We start from the raw sequence: 14460 nt of genomic DNA on the forward strand, positions 1-14460 counted from the left end.
CGATACTATATTATACGATGATATATTTATACTCGTATATTGTCTATTAAGTTACTTACACGATACTAGAAATTTTACATGTCAAAAATAATTATAAAATATAACACTATTTTGTGCTGTAAGCACAACATTCTGAATACATTGATATGTTTTTTGAAATTATAAAATCGTTGAATGATCGATGAAGAGCTGATATAAAGGTATTAATAAGAAATAGTAATGTTTTAACGGCGATTTTTTATTCAAATATTGATTTTTGTTCCTCAATCTTACATCTTATGTTGCATAGTAGAAAATCACATTCAATTTTCATGTAACATCAAGATCAAGTGATTTGTAGTACACCTTACTTGCTTAATTATAATAATTTAAGAGTATGGCAAGATTCAGACATTAAATACTTTAATAATTTGTAATGAGAAATGGGAATGTTTTCTCCTTGAAACTAACTACAAACGTATATACTCTTATGTTCATAAAGTATTGCAAACATATTTAACAATACGTTTAATCAAGTAACTAGTGTATAAAAAAATATAAATATTCTATAAAATGCAATTCTTCGAATAAGCACAATTCGCTGGCTACCGAGATAATTAAAGCTAATATTATATTGTTTACATTGATAATAATTGCATGTTTTCATTATCAGTCATTGCAGGAAAATCATTTTGTCATGTTTCACATTTTTGTCAATTTATCACAAAACTTAAACCTATTAATAGTTATTGCCAATATCAAAGTATTTTATAAAAATACAAAAGTTACGACAATTTTTATATCACATTAAATTGTTTTTTCTATCTCATCCCGAACATCTTTAGGAAGAGATCTAGTCTTATTAACGTGTTCTATAACTGCTTTTAAACTAGCTACCTTCTCATTCAAACGAACAATTTGTTGATTCAATGCCCTCTGCTTTTTTTTGTTTTCTTCAATATAATTTTGTACTACATCCCAAGTTTCATCAGAAATAAAATCTTCTCTAGATAAATCTCCAATAGTCTTTCGATTGTGAAAACGCCTAACAAAATAATTCAAAATATTAGTAATTTAAGCATTCAAATGTTCTGATTTATTCTAAATAATTTACGTAAAGCATAGTTTTGATTGAAATGAGATTCAAATAACAAACATCTTGACATTTAAAAACAAACATTCTTTATCATTTAAATAATCACATACCTTTTTGTCCATTGATTTTTTGTTAATGCATAATCGTGCATATTTTGCATTTCCACATCATCATTCTCAGATTCTTCAAATTCAGTGTTCTGTTGATTACTATAACTTTTATTGTTGCATACAGATTTTCCTATATTCTGAGCTTTATTAAGTTCTGAGCTTGAATTACTTTCAACTGATGTTGATTTCAACTTAGCTGGTAATTGCAGTTGAGCATTCTTGTTACTGTAAGACAAAATTTTATTTTATAGTTATTTCAAGATGACCAAACTGTTTGCTGATCAGCAGCATGTGACTCACACATTAGAATCTTGTAATGGTGAAACAATTGATTCTTCGCTGGAGGATCTTTCAAATGCTAAGTTTGGACAGATACCATTTTCACTAAAATTTATGACAGTACATTATTTGTGGAACTCTAAAAATTTCAGGTAATTTTGTATTTATGAAACATGAATTTACCTATCAAAGCGAATGTAGGACAACGATGGAACAGCTGTAGGCTTAATGAATCTTCGTATGCTGTCTCCATGAACTTTGTATACAAAATCATCTTGTTTAAAATGTTGACTACAAACTGTAGCATATTTCACATTAACTTCTCTACCTATAACTATAAACCACTTTTGTTTCATTTCTTCATCTCGTGGTATCCTGAAAATTATTTATATCGTTTTATTACTTGGGTCAAGGTAGAGACTATACCTAAGAAAAAAATCAATCAAAGGAATGTAAAAAGAAAGAAAGGAATAATTACTTATGCAAAGTGACATCCTCTATCATTCCACACTCCACTTTACATATACAACAGTATCTAACCATTTTTCAGTAATTTCGATTCTAATTTTCGTAAAAATTTATAAAATATATCACCATTCCTTTGTTACAAGTTGACAGGAACACATTCACCAGCATAAGCAGACGATGTGCTCTTTTTTGTTTTTATCCGCATTTTCTGTCTTTGTCTCGCCCATTACTCTCTGACTATATAACATTATCGGTTAAAGAGTTCCCTGCATTACCACTCACATAGGTCAAATTAGTTGAATATATATGTACACTTTGGAGCAAAGCGCTGCAGTAGGATACGCAGTTGTCGAATCGGCAAGCGTCGACTGCTGTCGAGACATTTAATTCGTATAAGCTAATAATACTTGCTTAGTGCATTAGATTTGTTTCAGAGGCATAAAATGATTGGCTCTAGGGCCGTGGGGCTTTTGAAGAATGTCTCGCTAAGCTCATCTACTTGCAAACTTTTAATACAGCAAATACGAAAAAGTAGCGATGGCGGGTAAATTATCTTAACGTTATTATTATATAAGTCTATTTGAAAACTTTGATATAGGTTATGTTTGCACTAAACTCAATAAAAATATTATTTATTATCCATCACTGACTTATTTACTTGTAATATCAGATGGTGTTATCGGACAATGCCAGAAGTTCCCAAATGGTCGCAAAGAGGTGGCATCATATGCTCATCAATTGGTTTCTGGTGGTTTTACTGGAATTTGTGGCATGGATGGCCTCATCTTATTGTATGTATTTATTTAGATCTTATGATAATTTTCTACTATTCTTATTTTAATGTTGTTTTTAACGTTTTGATAATTTCCAAATTTAAATGTCTTTATTGAAGTAAAATGAAATCATACCAATGTATTTAAGATAAATGTTGAAACACCTCACAGTAATATGATTAAGAATGTTCATATGTTGATAAAGGAAGTAAAATATTATTAAGACTCTATTCATCTTAAAATATATTTAGGGACTGTATGATGGTGAATTCTTACCTAATCCCAGGTCATGGACAGACGAAGAGCTGGGCATCCCACCTGATGATGCATAGTTTACTAGGTAAACTCAAAACTCAAATAAACCATGAAGTCATTTCAAATTTATTTTGTTAAAGTTAAATTAATTTTACTTTTACAGACAAAAAGTATGTGATCCAATATTGTTTGTTAATTAATTGTATAAAGTTCAGGTAATGAAATAAAAAATCTGAAGAAATGGAATTTATGAAAACTACTATTTTTACTTTCTTTTATAAATATATAATATGCTTATTCCATTTACACAACATATTAAAATTGATACAAAGTCTTACAAAACATTTTCTGGTTTCAATATTATCTTGTTTGCTGATTCTGATAAAAAAATATTTTATGATAACACTCGCATCGTTATGGTCTTTATCTCAAGGTATTCATGCAAACCTTCTTCACCCCTGTAAATAGAATTTTAGGTATTATCGAATATGAAAATCAATGCATTAACATAGTATAAACAGATATAATATTGGCAATCTTACAATTCACGGCCAATGCCAGATTGCTTGAATCCGCCAAAAGGTGTGTGAGCAGTGAGCAAATCATATCCATTGATCCTTCAATTAATATTAACCATCAGTCTGACCATTGGAAAATAAAATTTTGATAAAAGTAAAGATACATACCAAACACTCCCAGCATCTACAGAATTAGCAAAGGTCATAGCCTTATCAATATCTTTAGTGATAATACCAGCTGCAAGGCCATAATTAGTTTTATTTGCTCTCTCAATGGCTTCTTCCAAATTATTGAATTTAAAAATAGACTGTACAGGTCCGAAAATTTCTTCTTTCGCGATTCTCATATTATCTTCCACGTTAGCAAAGACAGTCGGCTAGAATCATCACATTTTGTTAAAAATGAGACAGATAAACGTGAAATCTTTCGTCAAGCAAGCTTAACAAATACCTGGACAAAGTAGCCAACAGTACCAGCACGACCACCACCAGTAACTACAGTGGCTCCTTCTTTCTTTCCAGACTCAATGAGTCCAAGTACTTTTTTGAACATTTCCGAATCAATCTGTGGTCCTTGGTCGGTGTTTTTGTCAAATGGATCACCAACCTTTCTGTTTTCAGCCAACTGTTTGGCATTCTTTACAAATTCGTCGTAGACCTTAGCGTGGACAAAAGTGCGCGAACCAGCGCAGCAACTCTGTCCATGATTATCAAAAATCGCATGGTGGGCAACGTCAGCTGCCATTTTCACTGTTATAATAATAAAAAAACGATTTAATTTCTATTTAACTGGCTTTGAATTTCACTAAGTAATATTATTAATATTAAGAGATGCATAGAATTAATTAAAAAAAGGGTCAGAGTCGTGCAAATAACTTACGGTCTGCATCGTCAAGGACTATAAGAGGGCTTTTGCCACCGAGCTCTAGACTGATACGTTTCAAGTTAGACTTTCCAGCAGCTTGCATGATGAGATGACCGACCTGTAGAATAAACCTGACATTATTAAGCTATTCGTAATTTCTAAAATACAAATTGTTGAAAGGAATCTTACTTCGGTCGATCCAGTAAAAGCAACCTTGTTGATATCAGGATGTTCAGCAATAGCTGCACCAGCAGTCGGGCCAAATCCATTAACTACGTTAATAACACCAGGAGGAAAACCAGCTTCCTTGGCCAAAGCAGCCAAGTGTAGTGCAGTTAAAGGTGTTTGTTCCGCTGGCTTCAGAACGATTGTACAACCAGTTGCGAGAGCTGGTCCCCATTTCCATGCAGCCATCAGAATCGGGTAATTCCAGGGGATGATTTGTCCGACAACACCAACTGGTTCCTTTTTCGTCATTGAGAAGAATCCATTGTCTACGAAATCGCAAAATAACATTGTTCATAATGCTGATGCCGCAGGGGAGATTTTTTTCATCGCATAATCTCATACCTGCTGGAATTGTTGACCCTTGAATCTTATCGCACCAGCCGGCATAGTAACGAATGCACTGGATACTCGCTTGGATATCACCTTGAGCGCTGACGTAAGTTTTTCCATTGTTTAGTGCCTCGACACTCGCCAGATACTCGATGTCGCGATGCATCAAGTCTGCAAGCTGCGAATTTTTTTTCACTTTCAAATGTAGTTCGCGGCTTTCTTATCGCTACGTAGATTGGAAACTTACTTTGAGCATTAGCTCTCCTCGCGCAGACGCGTCCATAGTGCGCCATGCTGATTTTCGTGAGAAAGCTTTCCTGGCTGCTGCAACGGCTTTGTCGACGTCGGCCTAAAAAAATTATTAATTTCATGACGGTAATTAGGCTATTGTGAAAATTAATACTCGTGAATGTTTTTATATACCTTGTCTCCTTCGGATACATTAGCGATAACAGCCTCGGTCGCTGGATTAACAGCCGGGAACTTTTTTCCACTAACGGAATCTACAAATTCGTTGTTGATAAACAACTACAAATAAAAATTTTTACAAATTTTTCAATGCTAAATATTCGACGCTCTTCGAAGCTGAAAAAAATTTACGTAAATGGTAAATGGTATGGTCTCTAGATCATATTTTTACCTAATTATTACATCAATCAATCGAGGAATTGTTATATTTCATTTAAATCACGTTATAGTGTAATCAACAAGGATGAAAATGAATTTAGTTCATAAATATTTTGTTCATAAATATCTACACAAATCGCTTTCGTGATCTAAATATAAAAATTTAATGATGATAATTTATTTAGTACGCATTATTTATAGTTTAAGAAAATAATTACAGGAAATCTGTGACTAAGTTTTTTTATTAATATTTTTAAAGATTTTAAAATACGATTTTTAACTTAAATACGCCACTGCTAAGTATTAAAAACTTAATGAATGTTCACATGATGCTTGCTTGCGTGCAAAAGTTTCTTGATGCCAATTATAATGTTGAATCGGAATGTCTCTTATATAAAGTGTTCATTTCATATATGATTGAATTGATAATGAAAGCAAAAGAGAATTTATTCACTACGTCCATAAAAAAAAAAACGGTAGTAGAAAAATTTCGTACGAACAAACTATGTGTATTCGTAAACATTAGATGCAGTTTCAATCGGTGAAAGCCAGACAAGATGCGCAAAGAGGAAGAATCGGGTGATCATAAAAAAAAGAAACATCAAACAAATTGAAATAAGTCTAACCTTGGTATACTTGATCACCGGCTTGGAGCTGCCCATGTTCGTCGTCGTTAAATATCGAAGAGGCACGGAACGCTGTTACAAAGTGAGTCGGTTCTGCGAGAGCTACGATGTTTTTGTACCAGGCAAGTTTCACAATGTGTATATCTACAGGCGCGTATACCGGCTCCCCCTCGTGCGATACGCTGGGAGACGCCTTTTCATAGGCAGATTATTACACGGCCAGGACTAATAAGGCGGTATCTTCCTGCTGTACCCGTTCACTTAGCCGATAAGTCTTTTATAAGCTATTGGCAAACTTAATATCACTATTCACGATGACACTCCAACTCAGATAATTTTTCATCGCTTATCATTTCATTCGACAATTTATAGTTAGAAATACTTTGCTGTCGAATACACGATAAACTTTACCTGCTGAAGCTTTAGCAAAACTTTTACAATTGTTTCGCACGAGGGAAATGTGAATTAATATTGATATTTATTTATCGCTATTTCAACATTCAATTGTTCAGATGAGTTATATTGTACTTGCGGTAAATGTTTGTTTGTAATAATATATCATGCTGTAATTTATCAATGAAAAATGTGCTCATTAAAAAATATTTGCAGTGTCGAGCGGCTAATTAACAACTCATTAAAAGAAATAATGTTCTCTTATCACAAATTATGATTCGCGTATTTTAGTGCATTTGATTTCCAAACCTATCAATTTTACAACCTTTAAATTATAAAAGTAATAGGTTTCAGGTATATTTTTTAACTTTTACGTTATAAAGAGAAACTTAAAAGTTATAAATATTAATTGTTATAAATGAGTTGATATATTATTTTTTATATTAGCTTGCATTTAAAATTTTATAGTTTTGATCAAAAAATTATAGAATACGAGCTGTAATTAAATATTTTAAAAAACATATACATAAATTAAGTTATTATATAATTAGTTAGTGTATACAATACGTTGGTATCCAGCAATAAAGCAGATTTCTGGTTTATCGGCTACAGTCTAAATTTAAAATGATCAATTTTGCAATAATCCAGGGCGTAGATAATGTTATATTTATATAATAACGATTTCGGTTTTTATTACATATAATATCACTATGATAATGTTTTCACTATAGTGTTGAACACATTATTTAATGATATATCATTCATACGTTATATGACAACGTTAGTATATTAACTCAAAACAGTCTGGACATTATTGAAAAATGCTATAACAAGATAGTCAGTTATTTCAATGTTTCAAAGTAAATTCAAGACTTAGGGTAGTGGGAATTTTGTGCATTGAGTATGATAAAGTAGTTATGCAAAGGCAGTAATACCTGTACAAAAAGTAAAAGAAATTAACATTGATATTGATAATGTAAAGATGACAAATTCAGATTTTAAAAAAGAACCATTTACATATAACTTGTAAACATTTTTCTAAGATATTTTTAAAAACGACGCATGCGTTTTTTGAAAATAGAGGACAAATGAATCAGGTCGCTGTCTATAAATTTTAATGATTGTTTTAGTGATTATTTAGTCGTAAATGAAAAACAAAAATACTATAGTTAACGTATTGATCTGTTAGCTGAAGGTAAGATTACTCACTAATGTCAAACTTTATATAATATTTTTATACAAAATCTTTTTACTAAAATTAGGGTACACATATAGCTTATTTTTTTATTTTCACGGCAGAATGCAGACGGCAAAATGATATTTCGCATAAGCTTTATAAAGCATACAGCTGATACGAAAGTAAGCTTATTTCGTTTTCTTGAAAATTCTTAATTAAAAATTGATAATGCCCAACTAATCAAGAAAAATAAAACGCAAAACTGATAATAATTAAGCTGACAATAAGGTAACAAGTCCCTTTAAGAGATATTCGTAAAACAACATTCATAATGATATATTATTATTCAGAAATGCTGACGAAATAACGATTGGTGGTTCAAGGAGGAAGTTTTATATTCGATCTAATTTTTGACGTACGCTCACACATATCTTTTGAATGATTGAACCGATTTCAATGTGGATAGGCTCATTTGGAAATTTCATTACCAACTTGATTATTAAATTAAAGATTATTATTAAATTAAATTAAAGATTATTTTTGCAAGTAATTGTAGAAACATTTGTAAAACATTTGTTTAAAACTAATCCCTTTTAAATAAATACCGAAATATATCAGCACCCTAGCTCACAACTCCGATGGTACCACCATTGAAAAGAAGATATTGATTTTTTGCTTAGTATTCTTCATTTTGAAAGGTATCCGTTGCTATTGTCAGCTGTAAGCTGTTCACTGTTGTCGCACGCTTGTGTGCGAGTGTTGCATACCTCCATTTTCTCACTCGTCCAGATGTTTCGTCTACACCGTATAGCTCGAGAAATTCTGTTTGCTAAAAAAGAATTTTTATACTTTTGTAGTTGTTTCTTTTTCAGCTTCTCAAAATATCAAACGAGTTTACTACTACGCAAAAAGCACTTATGTAGAAAAAATTCGTCTCTATGAGGTTCCCAATCGCGTTTATTGATTTTCCTGCTCATGAATAAGAAATTTAATTAATATTCACAAGTCATTTTCGGTGTTATTATGAATACACTTACTGAACTGATAAAATATTAGAAAATCATCATAAGTTGCTAAAGGAAAGACAGGACATCTTCCATGCTTGATATTGCATTTTTAAGAGTCAGATTTCTATGGCGTCATTCTTTGATTACTAAAGCACGTATTAGGATTTCAATTAGCAATACGTGCCTGGTTGCAGTTGTCATTAAATTTATTGCCAATAAATTTATGCGCGATCTTTCATTAATCCATCGTGTACAAGAGAAACAAATTCAAACTTCTATGATAGTAGAACGCCTTATTGTGTGCCACCCAACCATACAACTATCCGTATAAATTCGAGGTGGAAGAAATTGGTGGTGGGGATTAGCCGTGATATATATGGATCATTTCGGCTGCTATCGCACTCGCGCGTGTAACTTTGACGGTGACGGACTGAGTCATCACGTGCTTACTATTCTCGTAGGTAAATAACAAGAAGTTCAGATTACAGCATGGCTCCAGCACCGAAGTCAACGGCAAACCCCCAAATCAAGTACACCAAGGTATTTATGCTTATCAATTATTTTCACTTTGTCATCGTACGTTGTAACTATTTAACAAAGCTTGCGACAAGTCATACTAAAGCTTTTTTCCTCGACGTGTTATTGTGAAATTGTTGCGTCAATTGTACCACGTCGATAATTTTGAAAACCTACTCCGTCATACTTTCTGATTCGTTGGCCTTATTTTCAATTTGTAAGCAAGATGTTAGAAGCGCGAACAAACTAATAATTCGAAAAAAAAATCGTGACTTCACTTTTTTCTCATTGCAGTTATTCATCAACAATGAATGGGTGGACTCTGTAAGCGGCAAAAAATTCCAGACAGTTAATCCTTCCAACGAAAAAGTTATAGCAGAAATTTCAGAAGCCGATAAGGTGCGATGAAAAAAAATCCTTTCTTTATATGTTTTTTAATCTTGTATCTTGATTATTTTTTACGCAAATATCGATCATTTACAGGCTGACGTGGATATTGCCGTAAAAGCAGCAAGGGCAGCATTCGAAAGGGGATCTACGTGGAGAAATCTCGATGCTTCTGCGCGCGGAAGACTCCTTTACAAAGTATGCAACCGTTTGATTGCTTCTAAATGGTAACTTGCTAGATAAACATATTAATCGCGAATGGATGTACGCAGCTTGCCGATCTTGTTGAGGAGAATGTGAACGAGATTGCCAGTTTGGAATCATTGGATAATGGGAAGCCGTTCATTAATTCTTATTATCAGACGTTGGATGCGGCGAATTTCCTTCGCTACTATGCTGGATGCGCTGACAAAATTCATGGAAAAACTATACCGTCTGGTACGACGACAAATTCCTTTTGGTATTTTCGAACAGAATATTTCAGATATCAATGTCTATTTTAGACGGCAAAGAATTCACTTTGACGAGAAAAGAGCCGGTGGGTGTTGTGGGAGTAATCATACCATGGAATTACCCCATAATCCTGCTGAGCTTCAAACTTGGAATGGCTTTAGCAAGTGGCTGCACAGTTATCGTCAAGCCGGCTGAGCAAACACCCTTGACCGCACTCTACGTGGCGAGCCTTGTCAAGGAAGTTGGATTCCCAGCGGGTGTCGTTAACTTCCTGTCGGGCTTTGGTCCTACTGCCGGTGCTGCTATTTCAAGCCATTCTAACATTGATAAAGTCAGCTTCACTGGCTCCACATCCGTACGTTTCTCGTTTGTTAATAATTTTCCTCTTTGCGATTAGTATCTAATAATTATGTTTTTAATGTTACACAGGTGGGAAAATGCATTTTGGAAGCATCAGCAAAGTCCAATTTGAAAAAAGTAAGCCTGGAATTGGGAGGAAAGAGTCCACTGGTTGTGTTTAACGACGCAAATCGTAAGTAATAACTCCGCCATTTGTTACTACTTGACTATAGATTGTAGACTAGCGTGACTAGCCTAATAACCAACTATTTTACAGTGGAACTGGCTTTGAAATACGCTGCTGATGCACTTTTTGTAAATGCCGGTCAAACGTGTATTGCACCAACACGACTTTTTGTTCAATCCGGAATTTATGATAAATTTGTAAAACGATACGTCGAACTAGCCTCCAAAGTCAAGGTTGGAGACGCTTTTGAGCCTGATGTTTTCCAGGGACCACAAGTGAGTCATTTTCAACATATATTATATAATCAACTATATGACTCCACTTATTGTACCTTATCATGAAATTGTTTTTTTTCGAAAAATTTTATTAGGTATTTTACTTATGATGATTAATTATTGCAGATCGATACCACGGGATTCAAAAAAGTACTGAGTTTGATTGAAACTGGCAAAAAGGAAGGTGCCAAATGCGAAATCGGCGGTAAACGTCATGGCAATATAGGATATTTTGTAGAACCAACAGTATTCACGAATGTAACGGACGATATGACGATTGCAAAAGAAGAGGTAATCATATTTAAATAAAATTCTATTTTACAATTCACAATAACAATATTCTTTTCTTATTCTAGATATTTGGCCCGGTTCAAAGTATTTTTAAATTTGAAACTCTAGATGAAGTGTTGAAGCGAGCTAACGATACAACATATGGCTTATCGGCTGGCGTTTTCACTGAAAATCTAAACGTCGCATTAGAATTCTCAAAGGGAGTACAAGCTGGCACAATTTGGTAACAAAATTTCTATTCAATTGATAAACCATTCGAACGAGAAGTTTGATTGACATTGAAAATGTTTATAGGGTCAATCAATGGGGCGTCATTCATCCTCAAACTCCTTTTGGTGGTTACAAAATGTCTGGATTAGGACGAGAATTGTAAATTAAATTATCTAAAAAAAAATTTTTCAAATGAAACGTTGCGATAAAGCTTTCAAATATTTACTTTCTTTTTCAGGGGAGTCGATTCGTTAGAAGAATATTTGGAAACCAAAACGATAAACATCAGTGTGCCCAGCAATCACTAATATTTTAAGATTGTTATTTTACATTATTAATGTTAGTTTTCTTTTTCAAGTAATCTTGTAAATGTTCTATTAATAGAAGATTTTGTTACCAATTGAAGTAAAATTGTGATTCTCATACTTGGCCTAGAATGAGTAGTTGATACAGAAAAACAAAAAGTTGAACGTGGAATAGGCTCTTTCTCTCTCGATAGGTAATAGGAAAATGCGAGCGGCTAGGTCTGGTCTGACTCGTTAAACTATGATCATCCATATAAGTTAGTGAAAGTATTCAAGATAATTTTGTATGTTTTAAACCTTGTTTTAAAAAACTGTACAATCGTGCACAATAATCTGTATTTTGTCATTTTATCAAAATTCAATTTATATCGGAAATTATACTCGGAACCTACTTCCAAAAAAGAAAATTAAAAGGTTATTGATCGACATGCGTCGTATATCTAACCTGAGTAACGCGTGTTTTCGTCGTTCAAATTTAAACGACTCAAGAACACATCACAGTACGCGATTGAAGCGACTCTTAGTTCGCTCGTGGTGGCTAACATATATTGTGGATAACGGAGAAGGGATATCATTCTAAAACTACTATCTTGTTCTTGTGTAAATAAGCTTTTAGATGATAATGAGCTCCCGTTATCGCCGCATTCGTTGACGAGCAGTGTTAGTCGATCATGATTCTCAGTAGGTCGTGCGCTCCTTTGCAGCGAGCCACGAAATATATACGATTATTTCGACGAAGTGATGATTTAGTGAAACATTGTCGAAATGCACACCACTTTGCGTTTCATCCAGATACAAAGACCGAGAGAAAAGGTAACGAATTCTTTAGTTTGTCAATGTCTACATAATGTATGATGAGTCGAGTGGAATGCATTTTATTTTGAAAATCTATTTTGAAATTTTATTCATGTATTTCACAGGAGAAACCAAAGACATGAACATGATGCAGGCCATAAACGATGCTATGCATTTAACACTGGAAAAGGACGAAACAGCAGGTAACTTTTCATTTACGATATCCCCCATTCAACAGGAAAGTCACGCTTAGTAATCGCCATTTCAAGAAAGAAACAGAAACATCGCCTCATTCTCCAACAACCGGTTACTGCACACCAGTGCCTCATCGCTTCTTATTATCTATAGATACAAAAGAAAAGGAAGTGCCATAAATAATTCACGAAAACGATTACATGACAATTCCGCTGCAAGGTTTCAAGGAACGAATACAATTTTGCTGCCGACGAAAGAAATAATCATGCGTTTTCTATCCAATCGATAAACAATCAATATATGGTGTTGCAGTGCTATTTGGCGAAGACGTGGAATTTGGTGGCGTGTTCCGTTGCTCAATGGGTCTGACAGAACGTTTCGGCCAGCATCGTGTTTTCAATACGCCATTGTGCGAGCAAGGTATCGTGGGTTTCGGTATCGGCTTAGCCAACCTCGGCATCACCGCTATTGCCGAGATCCAATTTGCCGACTACATCTTTCCAGCGTTCGATCAGGTAAAATTTTGCTTCGCAAAGAACGCGATGCATATAGATATAGATACGGAACTTTGAAAACTCGCGGTTGTGTGATTGACAGTTGGTAAACGAGGCGGCGAAGACTCGATACAGAAGTGGCGGTCAGTTCGATTGTGGCAAACTGACGGTGAGAAGTCCTTGTGGTGCTGTGGGCCATGGTGCTCTCTACCATTCGCAAAGTCCGGAGGCCTACTTTGCACATACGCCCGGTCTCAAGGTCAGTCATCTTTTCATGACAATATTTTATACGCAGGATTGATTTGCGATTCTTTTCTCGGCCATAAATCTTTTAGCATATTTTTTTCCACTCTGCTAATTCCTTATGGTATTGTTCATTAATTTCATTTCTTTAATGCTCGGAGTCCCGGCGAAGATTGAAAGCAACAACTAAATCTTTTCAATGAATATAACAGGTTGTCGTTCCACGAGGTCCGGTACAGGCCAAAGGTTTGCTGTTAAGCTGTATCGAAGAACCGGATCCCTGCATCTTCCTCGAGCCGAAGATACTTTATCGCACAGCCATTGACAAAGTGCCTACAGAATATTACAAGTTACCGCTTGGCAAAGCCGATGTCGTGCTTGAAGGTATGTGCACGCGTCGATATATATAAACATCACGAGTGTTTTTGCATTTTTCCAACGATTAAATTGCTGATACGCGCACTTTCCTAGAAATTTTTCTGATTTCGCGCCTTTTGCGGAGATTGTTTTCAGCACAATCACACTTTGCCTCGAGCTCGTGATTATTATCGAATAAAATTGCGTGACTTTGATTTTACTTTGACTTTAAACAAAAGGAATCGTGCTGTTTCAAAAAGTAATTAATGCATTTTTGGCATTATTGCTAGCGGATTGAGACATTTCAGCAATTTTAAGCTATATTACAAATTTTATTTTTCAGCAGGAAATTCTCACCATAATTTCAATGTTATTTCAATTTTCGATAAAATACCGCTTGAAAAATAAGATCTGCGTCGAAAAAACAACTTGAACAGTTTTCATATAAAAAGTCGAGAGCATATATCTAATTGTTATATATTTTAAACAGCTTGTTATTTCACGACCGACTGCTTCTATGCATACGAATAAACGATCGATTTCTCTCAGGTCTTCTTCAAAGATCGATTAATTTCTGATAGATGCTTTTTTAAGCGTTTGATGTCCCGCCAAGGCTGACATCAATTGACTCTATCGATACATTCTGTTGTAACTAATAAAAAATGCATTTCAACAATTCCAA

The 14460-nt window shown here is 34.1% G+C and overlaps 4 protein-coding genes across 4 annotated transcripts in view; 2 read left to right on the forward strand and 2 right to left on the reverse strand.

Moving 5' to 3' along the window:
• Positions 1 to 255: 255 nt before the first annotated feature.
• On the reverse strand, positions 256 to 2285 carry LOC131664843 (uncharacterized). The gene is made up of 5 exons (XM_058936260.1): positions 1943 to 2285; positions 1648 to 1839; positions 1486 to 1569; positions 1186 to 1410; positions 256 to 1024 (listed from the first exon to the last, which is right to left on the reverse strand). Exons 1-5 carry the CDS (start codon positions 2005 to 2007, stop codon positions 787 to 789), a joined length of 804 nt encoding a protein of 267 aa, XP_058792243.1. The 5' UTR covers positions 2008 to 2285; the 3' UTR covers positions 256 to 786.
• A 916-nt stretch (positions 2286 to 3201) lies between these two features.
• Positions 3202 to 6372, reverse strand: LOC131664917 (aldehyde dehydrogenase 1A1). Its single transcript, XM_058936385.1, has 10 exons — positions 6155 to 6372; positions 5325 to 5429; positions 5149 to 5250; positions 4914 to 5079; positions 4533 to 4837; positions 4359 to 4461; positions 3930 to 4228; positions 3647 to 3855; positions 3503 to 3577; positions 3202 to 3418 (listed from the first exon to the last, which is right to left on the reverse strand). The coding sequence occupies exons 1-10, from the start codon at positions 6188 to 6190 to the stop codon at positions 3355 to 3357; spliced, it is 1464 nt and encodes a 487-aa protein (XP_058792368.1). The 5' UTR covers positions 6191 to 6372; the 3' UTR covers positions 3202 to 3354.
• A 2759-nt stretch (positions 6373 to 9131) lies between these two features.
• On the forward strand, positions 9132 to 12071 carry LOC131664834 (aldehyde dehydrogenase 1A1-like). The gene is made up of 11 exons (XM_058936241.1): positions 9132 to 9271; positions 9542 to 9646; positions 9731 to 9832; positions 9907 to 10072; positions 10138 to 10442; positions 10517 to 10619; positions 10704 to 10888; positions 11015 to 11179; positions 11245 to 11402; positions 11474 to 11548; positions 11628 to 12071. Exons 1-11 carry the CDS (start codon positions 9221 to 9223, stop codon positions 11695 to 11697), a joined length of 1485 nt encoding a protein of 494 aa, XP_058792224.1. The 5' UTR covers positions 9132 to 9220; the 3' UTR covers positions 11698 to 12071.
• A 136-nt stretch (positions 12072 to 12207) lies between these two features.
• LOC131664835 (2-oxoisovalerate dehydrogenase subunit beta, mitochondrial) overlaps positions 12208 to 14460 on the forward strand; it is a 3497-nt gene continuing 1244 nt past the window's right edge. Inside the window, exons 1-5 of the mRNA XM_058936242.1 lie at positions 12208 to 12507; positions 12615 to 12692; positions 12997 to 13199; positions 13282 to 13437; positions 13634 to 13805. Coding sequence (XP_058792225.1) covers positions 12366 to 12507; positions 12615 to 12692; positions 12997 to 13199; positions 13282 to 13437; positions 13634 to 13805 — 751 coding nt within the window. The 5' untranslated portion in view covers positions 12208 to 12365. The remainder of the gene's footprint in view (positions 12508 to 12614; positions 12693 to 12996; positions 13200 to 13281; positions 13438 to 13633; positions 13806 to 14460) is intronic.

The sequence above is a fragment of the Phymastichus coffea genome, unplaced genomic scaffold, assembly GCF_024137745.1.
Source record: "Phymastichus coffea isolate CEN01 unplaced genomic scaffold, Cenicafe_Pcof_1.1 PCOF00046, whole genome shotgun sequence".
NCBI lineage: Eukaryota > Metazoa > Arthropoda > Insecta > Hymenoptera > Eulophidae > Phymastichus > Phymastichus coffea.

Coding starts and splice junctions, on each gene's coding strand:
- LOC131664917 (XM_058936385.1), bottom strand. CDS start 6,190: ATGGGCAGCTCCAAGCCGGTGATCAAGTATACCAAG. Junction 3,578..3,646: donor GTAGATGCTGGGAGTGTTTG/GTATGTATCTTT, acceptor TATTAATTGAAG/GATCAATGGATATGATTTGC. Junction 3,419..3,502: donor TCTGGCATTGGCCGTGAATT/GTAAGATTGCCA, acceptor TTCTATTTACAG/GGGTGAAGAAGGTTTGCATG.
- LOC131664834 (XM_058936241.1), top strand. CDS start 9,221: ATGGCTCCAGCACCGAAGTCAACGGCAAACCCCCAAATCAAGTACACC. Junction 9,833..9,906: donor GCGGAAGACTCCTTTACAAA/GTATGCAACCGT, acceptor GGATGTACGCAG/CTTGCCGATCTTGTTGAGGA. Junction 10,443..10,516: donor GCTTCACTGGCTCCACATCC/GTACGTTTCTCG, acceptor AATGTTACACAG/GTGGGAAAATGCATTTTGGA.
- LOC131664843 (XM_058936260.1), bottom strand. CDS start 2,007: ATGGTTAGATACTGTTGTATATGTAAAGTGGAGTGTGGAATGATAGAG. Junction 1,411..1,485: donor CCATTACAAGATTCTAATGT/GTGAGTCACATG, acceptor TTTGTCTTACAG/TAACAAGAATGCTCAACTGC. Junction 1,025..1,185: donor AAAAATCAATGGACAAAAAG/GTATGTGATTAT, acceptor TTATTTTGTTAG/GCGTTTTCACAATCGAAAGA.